Here is a 15,578-nt window from a genome sequence, read left to right on the forward strand (position 1 = left end):
TCCCCTTTGCGGGCGCTTTTCCTGGGTCGGGTCATCTGCGGTTCCTTTAAGACAGGCCCCGCCCCGCCCCGCCCCGCCCTCCCGGGTCAGCCCCGGTGCGTGGGGCTCAGGCGGGGAGACTGCTGGACTCAGTGCTGAGCGGGCCGGGACACGATGGCGAGCGCGGCTCTCAGAGTCGCCGTGCGACGGCTGAGCCAGCGAAGCTCATCCAGGGCCCCGGTCCTCCTGCGGCAGGTGCGGCGGGGCGAATGACGGAGCGGCCCCGGGTCCGGGGTGGCGGGTGGGGTGGGACTTCTCTGTTCTTTAAAGGAGATTTGGGGGGTGGGGGTCCATCTCGCCTGATTGTTGCAAAAAAGGGCTCCCTATCCCTTAAAGATGGGTGGTCAGGGGTACCCTGAGATTGGGGCCGAGTTCTGGGTCCATTACCAGACGAGGGCGGGGTCCCTGATTAGGGGCGTGTTGGAAGATGAAATTCCTTGGTTCCGGTGGAGGGAGCTGACTCCTGATCCCTGGGCAAAGAGGGGGGTGGTTGCTGCATCCTAGGAAGATGATAGAGGGGAGGTCCCCAGGCATGGGAATCTGGTCCGGGAACTCTCTCCGGTACCCCACCCCTCCCAGATGTTTGAGCCCAAGAGTTGCACTTACACCTACCTTCTGGGTGACCCGGAGTCTCGAGAGGCCCTTCTGATCGACCCTGTTCTGGAGACGGCTCAACGGGATGCTCAGCTGGTTAAGGAGCTGGGACTGAAGCTGCTCTATGCGGGTTAGTCTGTGGACCAAACTTGGGCGGGAGAGAGGCGGGGCCACGGAGAAAGTGCTCTGGGGAAACAGAGGAGGCTGTTTGGGGGCCTGGACCCCTGGACCCTGGAGTCTGGGGGAAGGGCTGGAGTCTGGACCCTTGGATGAGGGAGGAGTTTTGGGGGTTAGACCCCAGGATTTGAAGGAGGAGAATGGGGCCTGGACCCCTGGATCTGAGGAAGGAAAACTGGACCTGGACCCTGTGTCTGAGGGAGGAGGGTTGGGGTCTGGACCTCAGAGTGTGAGGGGGGAGGGTTGAGGTTTGGAACACAGTGTCTGATTAGGGAGACTGGGTCTGAGGGAGGAAGACTAGGGTCGGCCTCCTTGAGTCTGAGGGTTGGATGCTGTGGGCCGGCAACATTCAGTTTGCTCTGCCTTCTTCTTTCCTAGTGAATACCCATTGCCATGCCGATCACATCACCGGCTCAGGGGCTCTCCGGTCCCTGCTGCCTGGCTGCCAGTCGGTCATCTCCCGCCTCAGTGGAGCTCAGGCTGATGTTCACATTGAGGAAGGTGATTCCATCCACTTCGGAAGCTTTGTGAGTTGGTCTTAGGCTTGGGAGGGGCTGCTGAGTCCTAGGGAAGAGGGCTCAGTGGATATAGACACTGACTTTTCAGCTCTGCTCTCTGTGTAAAGTACCATAAACTCAGGTGGGGCACTGGGGCAGGAGGCTGTGTGGGCAGGCGTGCCTCTGGCCAATCCCCCTAAGTCAACAGCATGGAAGTTTCCTGAGGCCTTGGGGCAGGTTCTTTGACCTGGACATTTCCATAAAAGCTGATTGGGGTTTGGCTTTGAGGAAGGAGCATCCTCTTGTTCAGCAATAGATCTGGGGTGGGTCTTGGCAGGTACCCAGGACTACTACTTAAGGTGGTACTCACTAGCATGGTGGTATAAATTTGGGGTCAACCTGGGTTCCTCCTTAAATGTTGGCCTGAAGCCTCACCCTAGCCACAACCCTATTGCCTCACCCAGTAGAGGCCTGAAGGTTCTTCCTCTCTCTCTCTCTCTCTCTCTCTCTCTCTCTCTCTCTCTCTCTCTCTCTCTCAGCTACATGCTTAACCAGCTGGTTTCCAGCCAGCTTTGCCACCCAGAGCACCGTGGACTGGGTGGAGGGTTGTACCCAGAGGGAGGAAACAGGTGATTGGGATTGCCAAAGATGTAGTTTGGCTGACCCAGGGGACAGAATGTCTGGTGCTAGCTTGAGGTCCCGGCCTCTGGGTTGATGGTCTTGTGGAATGGGGACAGTTTATTTGGAGGCAGTTGGCTGAAATGAGGGCCGTGTGTGGTGTGGAGAGGGTGTCACTGCCTAAGAGACTTTGATTTCACCTGTGTATTTGGAAGCGGATGAAAGATACATTGCTCATTTGTGTCAGCAGTACTAGTTAGAGAGTAACAAGTGTCTCTGGGGTGGGGCAAGGTGTTGAAGGTAAGGACGGGGGCTGTGTCAATAGGAGCTCTTAGGGGCCGAATAGATGGCTTTGTAGAGAAGAGCACTTGCTGCTCTTCCAGAGGACCTGAGTTGGGTTCCCAGTTCCCAGTTCAGACTGGTCACAAATGTCGAGTTCAGGAGGACCGGCGTCCTTGTCTGGCACAGAACCACACTCAGACACACAGACACACACATAAATAAATGACTGTTTAAAATCTTAAAAACAAGCCAGTCATAGTGGCACACGCCTTTAACCCCAGCACTCGGGAGGCAGAGGCTGAGGCAGGTAGATCATCTCTGTGAGTTCGAGGCCAACCTGGTCTACTGAGAGAGTTCCAGGACATCTAAGGCTACACAGTGAGAATAAAATAAATCTTAAAAATCTTCAAAAAAAAAATCTTTAAAAAACCCAAACCCTTAAAATGGGTGTAATGAGCACACATCTGTAATCCTAGTGTTTGGGAGCTGTAGAGAGGAAAATCTGAAGTTCAAGGTCACCCTCAGCTAAGTACCAAGCTGAAGCTAGTCAGGGCTACACATGACCCTGCATCTCATCCGCCCCCCCCCCCAAAAAAAGCTGCCATGCTTGCACACACTTTCAACCTGAATATTCAGAAATGGGAGGATTCACGGCCAGCCTGGTCCATGGGAGACCCTCTCTCAAAACAAGAAAACAAAACAAAACAATAAATGAAAAGAGAGGCCCTTCTGAGTTTGGTAAACGATAGAAGGGCTTAGCTGTGTTTGGCTCCCATGTTTATCTTTCCTTTACTGCATGTTATTGATATAATCCAGATGCCATATGATTCACCCATCGGAAGGCCATAAGTCAATCACTGGTAGTGCATTCGTAGAAGGCTGTGTTCATAGCTGCACATCATTTTAGGATGTTTTAATGACTCTTGTCAAGGTATCACCCAAAGCCGCCCTCTTCTTCTTCCCAGCCTTGGATAAATCTTTCCTTCTTTTTTTTTTTATATTGCTCTGTAGCCTAGGCTGGCCTTGAACTTGTCATTTCTCCTGCCTCAACCCTTCAGTTGTTAGGATTGGCTGTACCACAACACCCAACCTTTAGGCAACATTTCCCCCAGTACAGGGAATAAAACCTAGGGTCTGATTCTTGCTAGGGAAACACTCTACTCCTGGCCTCCACCCTCATTGGGGGATTCTAGGCAGGGGCTCTACCACTGAGCCACACCCCAGCCCTCACTGGGGGATTCTAGGCAGGGGCTCTACCACTGAGCCACACCCCAGCCCCTCACTGGGGGATTCTAGGCAGGGGCTCTACCACTGAGCCACACCCCAGTCTTTTTATTTTGAGAGAAGGAACTTTCCCAAGTCGACCTTGAACTCACTCCACACACCAGGCAGGCCTTGAACTGATCCTCCAGCCCCCCCACCTCCCTAGTTGCTACAACTTCAGGTATTTATGCCATTGTGTGTGACCGGTAAATTGTTTTTATTCTATTTTATTGTCCTTTCTGTCTGCCTGAAGTTTCCTGTCTGTGTATCACATAGAACTTGTGGTCTTTCAGGCCGGCTTCTGTTTTCAGTGTGTTGTCAGGGCTCATTCATGTCCAGGCCCCCGTTGGTACTTCATTCTCTTGATTGTTGAACGACAGTCTACCATATTTACTTATCCCCTGGTCAGGCGATGGCCATTCCACTTTGGGACCGTTGAGGGGGTGCTACTGCCAAGGTTCTTGGATGGACTTTTGTGGGATCCAGTTGCAGTGCTGCCTGCACTGTGTGAAGGTTCCAGGACCCTACAGCTGTGTCAATGCCAGTTAGTGTGGGTCTTACTAGGCATAAATTCTTTACAGATCTTATGGGTCTGTTTCTCCTGACTCTTATGTTTTCTGCACTCTTTAAAAGTTGAATTATAGCCAGGTGTTGGTGGTAGACACCTTTAATCCCAGGATTCAGGAGACGGACACAGATGGAGCTATGTGAGTTCGAGGCCTGACTAGTCTATAGAGCGAGCTCCAAGACAGCTGGGACTGTTATATAGAGAAACCTTGTCTTGGGGGAAAAAAAAAGAGTTGAATGATAGCTGGGAGTAGTCGTACAAGCCCGTGGTCCCAGCACTTGGGAGGTGGAGGCAGGACAATCAGGATGATGAATTCAAGGCCAACCTGGGGCTCCACTCCCACAAACTGTCCTCTGACCCCGATGGCCTGCACATTCCTTCACAACAATAGTAAATAAAACGTAATAAAAACATTCAAAGAAAGACATGAGATTGTTTCAAGCTCTAAAACAAAACAACAAATTGTGTTATATAAAATGAGGTAAAGTGTGAACACACTGTACTTGTACAAATTGCTTGTGTTCTTATATGTTTACTCTTGGGTTCCATCCTCCCGTATCCCTACACAGAGCATCCTCATGACCCCACAGGCTTCTCTGCTCTTCCTGGCCGCCGATCCCTTTGCCCAGGGACCATCCTGACTTGCACAATCACCAAGTTTCACTTGGCATTCAACTTTTGGGGAATTACAGGCCCGGTGATGAATGCTCTAATCCTAGCTCGGGAGATGCAGAAAAGTCTTAATCTTGTGAGCAGCCTGAGCTACTAGCAAGTACCAGGCTTGCCTGGGCAGCAGAAAGTATCCCTTTCTCCAAACCAAAGATAAGAAGTACACAGAGTCTGTCTTCCTCCTTCCTCTTGTGTCTGCAGTTGTTGTTTTTGTTGTTGGTTTGAGGCAGGTTAGCTCTGGTTAGCCTAGAATCCACTATTTAGTCCAGGCTAACCTCAAACTCACAGAGATTCCTCTGCCTCTGCCTTCTGAATTTAAATTATTTATTTCTCATGGTTATATAGTCAGGCCTGGCCAACTTCTGTGAATGATTATAGTTAGTCTGATCTTTACAGGCCACAGAGAATGCATTCTGGTGACCTGCCTCTCTTGTGGTGTGTGAAAGCCGTTGGCACAAACAAGATAGAAGTCTGGCTCTGAGCTCCAGAGCCTCACTTATGGCTCCTAAAATTTGAGTTTTAGAATGTTCCACCCCCTGATGTGACCCTAGTGGGCTTGGAACTCACAGAGATCTTCTTGTCTCAGCTTCCTTCACCTGTGCTAAAATCCATCCCTCCCAGCTTCTTCTCCTAACAGGGTCTCCCGTAGTAGTGCGGGCAGGCTGACTTTGGATTTGTTGTTGTATTGCCAGGATGGACCTTGAACTCCTGATGTAATCCTCCTGCCTTCACCTCAGCCTTGCTGGCCTCCCAGGCGTGACCATGCTTGTTGTTCTAGCCAAGAGTCCTCTCAGGTGATAGGACTTAAAACAGGGCGTTCAGTCCAATTCGGTTCCCGCCCCTACAGCCACCCCCTGAGGTAGATCCCACAGTTTGCGTATTCATGCTCCCCTGGATGGCTATCCTTGGCTTCCATTACTGTAGGGGATGGTGGTGCTGATGTTCTTGTTTGCACAAGTCCCCGGGCAGAAGTTGCACTCAGTTCCAAGGAATCGCCATGCTAGTCAAACTGCCGGGTGCTGTCTGTCTCTTACAGTGCTGGGATGGAATCAGGGCCATAAACAGTCTAGGCAGGTGCCCTACCACTGAGCCACACCCCAGCCCCTCACTGGGGGATTCTTGGCAGGGGCTCTACCACTGAGCCATGTCCCCAGCCCCTCACTGGGGAATTCTAGGCAGGGGCTCTACCACTGAGCCACACCCCAGCCCTCGCTGGGAGATTCTAGGCAGGGGCTCCACCAAGTCACACCTCAGCCCTCACTGGGAGATTCTAGGCAAGCATTGTATCTCTGAGCTACATCTTTAGTCTTCTTTCTTTAGTTGCTATCATTAGTCCTTTTAATTAAAATTTACATAATTTATTTATTGTGTGTATGTGCTGCTTCATGTATGGATGTTAGAGGACAGCCAACTCTTGGGACTCAGTTTTTTTTTTTTTTCCTTTCACAGTGTAGATAATGGGGACTGAACTTAGGTCTTGGCAGCCATCTGCTGAGCTATCTTGTCTGCCTCCTATTTTTTAAAAATTTATTATTTTTATTTTATGTTTCTGTGTGTTTTGTGTGCATGTAAGTACACAGGCGTGCATGCCCCGTTCCTGTGGAGGCCAGAAGAGGGCGTGGGATCCTCTGGAACTGGAGTTAAGGACAGGTGTAAACCTTCATCTCGTTGCTGCGAACCAACCTTTGGTCCTATGCAAGAGCTCTTAACCACTGAGCCATCTTATCACTAAATAAAGGAAATGTAGCTGATGGAGACACAGAGCCATTTGGCGACAGTGGAAAAATGAGATTTAAGGGCATACGAACCGCAGAGGGCGCCAACACCACTTAGGACTTGAGAAGGCAGAAGGGGCCAGAGGACCTGGCGCCTGGAGCGGCTGACCGCTAGGGGGCAGTGCAGGCTGCGTGAACTGCGAGGCCAATGGTGCCTGGGAGAGTCTGGTTGTACATAATATCCTGTGTTTTATGTGTCCTGGAAAGAAAGAGGCATTGCTGATGGATGGATGGGTTAGGACGGCCTCTGGCCAGCTGTTGCTAGGCCGGCAGTACTCTTCCGGGATATTCTGGGAGCTTCATCAGTCAGCAAGTTTCACAAAGAGTGGGGGCTGTCTTCTGTAGGTGAACACCATCCACAACTTTTTTTCCAGTGATGGGATTGACCAGGATCTCAGTCTCTGTAGGCAAGTGCTCTTCCACGGAGCTAAGTCCCCAGCCTTACCATTATATGTTAAAATGACATTTTAAAAATGTGTATGAGTGTTTTGCTTCCATGTATGTATGTCCTCCATCCACATGAGTGCCTGCCGAGGAGGCAGAAAAGGGTGTTGAATCCCCTGAAACTGGAATTATGTATGTGTGATTGAAAGCCGTCATGAGTGGTTCTGGAAGTTGAACCTGGGTCCTCTGCAAGAGTATTCAGTGTTCTTAACTGTTGAGCCGTCGCCAGCCCCTACTTTTCATTTTGAGACAGAATCTCACTAAATTGCTCAGTCTGGCCTGGAACTCACTCAGCGGTCCACTTGAGCCTTAAGCCTGTAATCCACCTACTTTGGAGTGCTGAGATGATAAGGTTACAACACTATGCCCAGTGTCTTATGTATTACTTTAAAAATTATAAAGTATATATTTATTTTGCTGAGTGGTAGTGGTGTACCTCTTTAATCCCAGCACTCAGGAGGTAGAGGCAGGAAAATCTCTGAGTTTGAGGTCAGCCTGGTCTACAGAGTGAGTTCCAGGACAGGCAGGTCTACACAGAGAAACCCCATCTCCAAAAGCAAAACAACAGTAATAAAAATTCTGAGACTGTTTGCCTATACATATGTATATGCATCGTGTGTATGCCTGGAGTTACAGGTGGGTGTCAGCCACATTGTGGGTGCTGCGAAGTGAACCAGGGTCCTCTGGGAAGACAGGACTTGCTCTGAACTGCTGAGCCATCTCTCCAGCCCCCTTTTCTTGTTTCTACTGTAAAGCACCAATTGTTTATCCATGAAGCAGTTTAATCTTTGTAGCATTTCAAGAGGCTGGGAACGACATTTATGTATATTTTGCAAATAATCAGATAGGCTGTAAGAGCTGATAGATTTGAGATTAGGAACTAGGCCATCGGCTTCCAACAATTTTGTTTTGTTTATAACTATTTTGATCTATTTACATAAAACTCTAGAACAGCTGAGTTACAGATTCATCAAGAGACACAGGAAGCAGGCCAGGGCTCGGCTGGGGACAGGGTGGAGGAAGGGTGCATTTGAACAGGGTCCCAGGAAACCTTGGGAAGCAATAGGAATAATTGTCATTTGGTTGTCACGGTGGCCATGGGAACATCTTAAAAGACGTGGGAGATCTGTAATCCCAGCTGTTCTGCATGCTGAGGCAGAAGGGTTGCAAATTCAAGGCCTGTCTGGCCTACTGCGTAATTTTGAGGCTTCCTGGCTGCATGAGACTCTGTAAAAAGAAAACTGAACAAATAAGTTAAGAGGGTAAGGATATAGATCAGTGGTAGAGCCCCTGCCTAGAATCCCCCAGTGAGGGGCTGGGGTGTGGCTCAGGGGTAGAGACCCTGCCTAGAATCCCCCAGTGAGGGGCTGGGGTGTGGTTCAGTGGTAGACCCCTGCCTAGAATCTCCCAGTGAGGGGCTGGGGTGTGGCTCAGGGGTAGAGACCCTGCCTAGAATCCCCCAGTGAGGGGCTGGGGTGTGGCTCAGTGGTAGACCCCTGCCTAGAATCCCCCAGTGAGGGGCTGGGATGTGGCTCAGTGGTAAAGTCCCTGCCTAGAATCCCCCAGTGAGGGGCTGGGGTGTGGCTCAGTGGTAGAGCCCCTACCTAGAATCCCCCAGTGAGGGGCTGGGGTGTGGCTCAGTGGTAGAGCCCCTGCCTAGAATCCCCCAGTGAGGGGCTGAGGTGTGGCTCAGTGGTAGAGCCCCTGCCTAGAATCCCCCAGTAAGGGGCTGGGGTGTGGCTCAGTGGTAGAGCCCCTACCTAGAATCCCCCAGTGAGGGGCTGAGGTGTGGCTCAGTGGTAGAGCCCCTGCCTAAAATCCCCCAGTGATAGCCTGGGGTGTGACTCATTGGTAGAGCCCCTGCCTAGACTCCCCCATTGAGGGCCTGGGATGTGGCTCAGTGGTAGAGCCCCTGCCTAGAATTCCCCAGTGAGGGGCTTGGGTGTGGCTCAGTGGTAGAGCCCCTGCCTAGACTCCTCCAGTGAGGAGCGGGGGTGTGGCTCAGTGGTAGAGACCCTGCCTAGAATCCCCCAGTGAGGGGCTGGGGGTGTGGCTCAGTGGTAGAGCCCCTGCCTAGAATCCCCCAGTGAGGGGCTGGGGTGTGGCTCAGTGGTAGAGCCCCTGCCTGGCAAAGTCAGGGCTCTGCATTCAGTTCTCAGCACCATTTCCCCACCTAAAAATAGTTGTGAAAAATGAATGTGTAGAAAATAGCTCTTATAAATCACATGAGAGAATCACTCCATACTTATGGAAAACAATCATGCCAGAACTATTCTAAGCATTCCAGTGCCTGGAGAAAAAGAAGAAAAGCCTCCAAATGCCTTTTATGAGACTAGCCTAATTTTGACACAGCCACTCACGTGGGTGTTATTAACTAGACACCCGCAGCCCTGCAGCTCACCTGCAGGCTGTCTAGATGGAGTGGGGGCGGCACACACATGCTACAGTTCCTGTGTAGGAGTTAGCTTTCTTTCCACCTGGTGGATCCCAGGGGTCAAACTCGGGTCGTCAAGCATGGCCGCAAGCCCCTTGATTCAGGGAGCCAGCTCGCTGTTCTCATTTGTAGACATTTAATTCTCAGAAGTTTTTTGTCTTGTTTTGAGACAAAGTTCATGTAGCCCAGGCTGGCCCCTAATCCACCGTACAGTAGAGGGTGATCTTGAACCCTGACTCCTAAATGCTGGGTTTGTAGGCCTGAGCCACCATGCTGGACTTGTTCTTCCAAGTTTTATTATAGTGCACTTCCTTGTTAAGTTCTTACCGTGTACTCCCATGTTGAATTCTTACCGTGTACTCCCATGTTGAATTCTTACCGTGTACTCCCATGTTGAATTCTTACCGTGTACTCCCATGTTGAATTCTTACCGTGTACTCCCATGTTGAATTCTTACCGTGTACTCCCATGTTGTATTCTTTGGCTGTTAATTTTTGTCACTGTGTCAAAATGTCTATGACAAATATCTTGAAAATACTTATTTTTAATTGTGTATATATGTGTATGAGTATGTGTGAGTGTGTGTGCGCATGTGCTCACATATCAGGATATACTCATGTCAGGTACCCTTAGAGACCAGAAGAGGGTGTTAGATCTCCTGGAACTGGAGTGTCAACGTGGTTGTAACGTGGTTGACTTGGGTGCTTGCAATAGAACTCTGGTTCCAGGCAAGAGTGGTGTGATTCCATTTCTCCAGCTCCCAACGTAAACATAGATAGATGTGGGCCAGTGAGGTGGCTCCGCGGGTAGGGGGTGCTTGCTGCCCACTCCGATGACAAGAGTTTACTCTGGGACCCACAGGGTGGAGTTCAAGAACCAGCGCCATCTGTCCAACAGTCACAAGCCATGGCATATCTGCACACAGACACACACACAGCAATGCTCACATACAAGAACACATGTGTGCATACACACACAGTGAATAAAGTACAATTTTAAATGTTTTTAAAAAGAAGCAAGGACCTTTGCTCAGCATTTTCAAGGTCCAGTCTGCAAAGAGCTGGCAGTGAACCCAGGCTGGGGCAGGCCATCATGACAGAGAGTCTGCATCAGGGAGCCAGGGAGAGAAAGAATCAGAGCCTAATGATCCATTGTAGTAGGAGTCCCTGCTACATGCCCAAGCCACCATGCCTCTGCTGTGATGGCCTGAGACCCTTAGAAACCATCAGCCAACAGAAGAGAAGAGGGTGGCACATGCCTGTAATTCCCACACTTGGGAGGCCAAGGCAGGAAGACCCATGAATTCAAGGCCAGCCTGGGCTACCTAGGAAGATCTTGTCTCAAAACACCACCAAAAAAAGCAACAGAATAGAGTACACGTTCAGCTGGTAACTTTTTGTTTTACCAAGAGCACCGCTTTTTCCTTTCAGGCAGGGTCTCCCTCGGAGCTCAGGGAGCCTGGAACTTTGCAGCTTAGACTAGTTTCAAACTTGTGCTCCTTCTGCCTCAGTTTCCCTAGTAATAGGATTATAGGCATCTGCTACCCAGCACAAGGATCTCACTGTAGAAGTGGCTTTATAACCCGTCTTTTGCACCCATTGGATAGTAAACTTTATTTGTAACTATATCAAGCATTTTTGAAATACCAGTAAGTTTCTTTCCAACAACAGCACTCAGTTTTTTTTTTTATTATGTATACAATATTCTGTCTGTGTGTGTGCCTGCAGGCCAGAAGAGGGCACCAGACCCCATTACAGATGGTTGTGAGCCACCATGTGGTTGCTGGGGATTGAACTCAGGACCTTTGGAAGAGCAGGCAATGCTCTTAACCTCTGAACCATCTCTCCAGCCCCAGCACTCAGTTTTTTATCACATTTATTTGCATATGTGTGCATGTACCATGACATAAATATAGAGGTCAGAGGATAATTTGAGGGAGCCAGTTCTCTCCTACCATCATGTGGTCCTGGGCTTAGAACTCAGGTCCTCAGGCTTGGCAGTAAGCACCTTTACCCACAGTCTTCTCCCCTGTCCATCATGTGGTCCCGGGCTTAGAACTCAGGTCCTCAGGCTTGGCAGTAAGCACCTTCTCCCACAGAGTCTTCTCCCCTGTCCATCAGCGAGCCTCTCAATGCTAATTTAGTCTTTGTTTTCTGGTAGTGCTGCAGGCCCAATCCACAGCCTGTGTGTGCACAGCCTGTTGAGCTATATCCCCAGCCTGGTGTTTATTTTTCTATTTTCCTATTGAGATGCATAATAATAATTCTCTTTTTTGAGTGTATGACCCCTGTGGTATAAGCCTGTTACAAATGCACGCCTCTGGCTATCTGACTATCTTGGGAACCCATCTGGGGTATTTTTGTTCTTCAGAGCTTCAGTCTGGGTTGATGATGTGTCTCATTCAGCTGCCAAAACACTTGGCAAACAAACAAAACAAAACAAAAACCTACAAAGCCCTGGATTCCATCCCCAGTACTGTATAAACTAAGCCTGGTGGAGCAAACCCGCAAGCCCAGAGCTGGGAGATGAAGGCAGGAAGTCTGGAAGATAAGGTCATCATTGATCTCATAGCAAGCTTGATTCCACCCTGGATACAGGAGATCCTGTCAAAGAGAGGGAAGGAAGAAAGGAAAGAAAGAAAGAAAGAAAGAAAGAAAGAAAGAAAGATAGATAGATAGATTGATTCAAATTGATCCCTCTCCCAAGACAGGGTCCTGTCATGGCTCAGGTTGGCCGTGAACCACATCAGTTCTTCCTGCCCCTACCTCCCGAGGACCGCTGTTTAATGTGTTTGCCACCATGCCCAGTCTTCAGATTAACTTTAAACCAAATGGTTGCTGTAGTCCTTTGTTCGGCTGTTTCCCTCAGGTGGATGGGGCTTTAGGGGCGACCGGTGAAGCTTGCTGGTGACTGTCTCTCTGCATTGCATCCCTGCTAGGCCTTGGAGACTCGGGCCAGCCCTGGCCACACCCCAGGCTGTGTTACCTTTGTCCTGGATGACCAGAGCATGGCCTTCACTGGAGATGCCCTGCTGATCCGAGGGTGTGGACGAACAGACTTCCAACAAGGTGACCAACTCCTTTCTCCAGCCCAGGATCTCAGTGTGGGGTGTGTGTGAGAATGTTAAGAATAGGATCTTTGCATGTCTGAGGCCACTGGTCCTGGTTCCAGGACAGTCAGGGCTCTGTAGAGAGACCCTGTCTCAAAAAAAAAAAAATGCAGCCACAAGAATAAATGCATGAATGTGTCGCGGGGCTGTGTAGCTCAGTGGGTATATGCAATACTCATACTTCATCAGCTGCGAACAGCTGAACTGTACTCTAAATCCCAGCACTCAGGAGGTGGAGGCAGAAGGATCGAGAGTATAAGGTTGGGGCTGGAGAGATGGCCCAGTGGTTAAGAACACTGAGTGCTCTTCCAGAGGACCCGGGTTCAATTCCCAGCACCCATGTGGCAGCTCACAACTGTTTGTAACTCCAGTTCCAAGGAGACCAGAAACCCATGGCAAAATACTAATGCACATAAAATTAAAAAAAAAAGAAAGTCTAAGTTCACTTTGGGTAACATAGAACATGCGTGCGCACACACATACCCAAACACACACCAGTGTTGTTACTGTGTATTGTCTAATTATTAGGGGGCAGTGTAACTTTTGGGGTTTAGCTTTAGGCGGCAGTTAGATTGGCTTGTGACTCCTAACCTCCCTTTTACCTAGTCACTCAGGACTCAGAAATTTTTTTGTATATCTATGTGTGGTATATGTGCACTTGTGTGTGGCTGGAGGTGTGCTCATAGGCCAGGGAAGATGTCAGATGCCCTGTCTGTATGCTTCACCTTGTCTCCTTGAGGACCTGGGCTGGCAGCCAGGTCGTCTCAGTGGTCCCCCTGCCTCTGCTGCCTACAGAACTGGAGTTACAGGAGCATGGCCTACACCCTGCTTTGGGTTCTGGGGATTTGAACTCCCGAAGCCTCCCTCCAGCCCAGGACTCAGCACTCTGTATCTAAATCCTAGAGTCACTCTTCCCCTTGTCCCCATGTCCACCTTGCTGGCCCAGAGCTCTTCCTTCACCTCCCCAGGGAGGGTGTCACAACCCCTGGTACTTCACAGTCTCTCGGTGCGACCTTACCGAATCACAAATTATCCCTATGAATTTCTCACCGGTCATCGGTTCTTCATATATGGTGTTCCACCCCCTAGAATGCCCTTCCTTCTCTGTGTTTCTGAAACACGGGCTTTCTAGGCAGGAGATGAGGGAGAGGGTTTAGCCTTAATTCCTCCATCTTCCCTGTTCTTCTCTGGAAGAAGGGGGTCAAGGGCTCCTCTTGTCCCTGTGACGCTCTGACTTCCGAGTTTTCTTTCCTCAGGTTGTGCTAGGACTTTGTACCACTCTGTGCATGAAAAGATCTTCACGCTTCCAGGCAACTGTCTAATCTACCCGGCTCACGATTACCACGGTGAGGGCTTGCCAGAGGCCAGGACAGGCCTCTGTCGCTTAACGCAGGGGAATACCCTCTGCCTGTTGTCCTCATGAGGCACGGAGGCTACAGAACCCAGAAATTCCTGTGGCTCAGAAGATTATGTGCGTGGGCGTGCTGTGTGGATGTAAAACAATAAGATACATCTGCAGGGTATAGGTTTTCCTGGGACGTCCTCCTAGAGTGCGGGGAACTGTAGGAACTACATTTCCCATAGTGCCTGAAGAGAGGCGGGACAGTGTCGTAGAACCATTCCCGAAAGGGCCAGTTCGTCTCATGCTTGGGTGGCCTCCTGGGAAATGTAGTTCTGAGTCGCCCAAGGTTTTGGACCCTGGTTACTTTTCTTCCCCTCCCCTATGGCCGACAGGGCTCACAGTTTCTACTGTGGAGGAGGAACGGACTCTGAACCCACGGCTCACCCTCACCTGTGAGGAGTTTATTAAGGTCATGGACAACCTGAATTTGCCCAAGCCGCAGCAGATAGGTGAGTTTACCCAGGGTCTGAGGAAAGTGATTGGGGGTGTGAATCCGAGGATCGAGGGGGTAGGATCCTGAACTCCATGAACTGAGAGGAGGGCTGGGCCTGGACCCCTAGGTCTGAAGGAGGAGGCTGGGCCTGGACCCCTGGATCTGAGGGAGGAGGGCTGGGCCTGAACCTCTGGGTCTGAGGGAGGAGGCTGGGCCTGGACCCCTGGGTCTGAGGGAGGAGGGCTGGGCCTGAACCGCTGGGTCTGAGGGAGGAGGCTGGGCCTGGACCCCTGGGTCTGAGGGAGGAGGGCTGGGCCTGAACCTCTGGGTCTGAGGGAGGAGGGCTGGGCCTGAACCTCTGGGTCTGAGGGAGGAGGCTGGGCCTGGACGGAAGGACTGAGGATTAGAACTGTAGTCCCTCAAAAGAGCCCTGAGCACTTCTGGGTCTCTGTGAGACATGAGTCATTCCTGCGTCTTCAGAATCATTTGAGGTTTCTTTTCAGACTTTGCTGTTCCAGCAAACATGCGCTGTGGGGTTCAGATGCCACCTTCCTGACTCGTCTCAGCCAGCTGCTCATAATCGTTGCACTAGGTGGGTGAGAGGAGGGGCTTCACCCCGGAGCCTCTCTTCTCTCCTACCCCTATCTCACTGCTACTTGAGCTTCTTAAATAAACTTTACTTTGTTTTTGCCAGGAATCTGGGTTCTGCTTGTTTTCTTGCGGGGAGGAATTATGTTTTCAGATGAATCCCTTCAAAAGCCAGCAGTAGACTGGGATGTGGCACCATTGGTAGAACGCTTGCCTAGCATGTACAAAGTTCTGTGTTCCATCCTCAGCATTGCATAATCTAGGCAATGTGGTGCAGACCTGTAATTCCTAAACTTGGGAGCTGGAGGCATGAGGGTCAGAAGTTCAAGGTTATCAACCACCTAGTGATCATGGTGAGTTGGAGACCAGCCTGGGCTATGTAAGATCCTATCTGAGAGAGAGAGAAAAAGAGAGAGAGAAGAAAAGAAAGAAGAAGGGGGGGGGCTGGAGAGATCTCAGTGGTTAAGAGCACTGGGTGCTCTTGCAGAGGACCTGGGTTCCATTCAGCAGCTCACAACCATCTGTAACTCCAGCTCCAGGAGACCTGGCCTCTCTGGGCACTGGATGTGCACATGGTGCACAGACATACATGTAGACTGAACGGCCATACACAGACATACATGTAGACCGAACGGCCATACACAGACATACATGTAGACCAAACGGCCATACACAGACATACATGT

The 15,578-nt window shown here is 50.4% G+C and overlaps 1 protein-coding gene across 1 annotated transcript; it reads left to right on the forward strand.

Annotated features, from left to right (window-relative positions):
• Window positions 1–75: 75 nt before the first annotated feature.
• Ethe1 (ETHE1 persulfide dioxygenase) lies at window positions 76–15,001 on the forward strand. The gene is made up of 7 exons (XM_041654938.1): window positions 76–234; window positions 619–763; window positions 1,189–1,337; window positions 12,299–12,428; window positions 13,726–13,815; window positions 14,204–14,320; window positions 14,808–15,001. Exons 1-7 carry the CDS (start codon window positions 154–156, stop codon window positions 14,858–14,860), a joined length of 765 nt encoding a protein of 254 aa, XP_041510872.1. The 5' UTR covers window positions 76–153; the 3' UTR covers window positions 14,861–15,001.
• Window positions 15,002–15,578: the final 577 nt, after the last annotated feature.

The sequence above is a fragment of the Microtus oregoni genome, unplaced genomic scaffold (genome assembly GCF_018167655.1).
Source record: "Microtus oregoni isolate MIOR12 unplaced genomic scaffold, Mior012 000006F_ref0000085, whole genome shotgun sequence".
NCBI classification, from domain to species: domain Eukaryota; kingdom Metazoa; phylum Chordata; class Mammalia; order Rodentia; family Cricetidae; genus Microtus; species Microtus oregoni.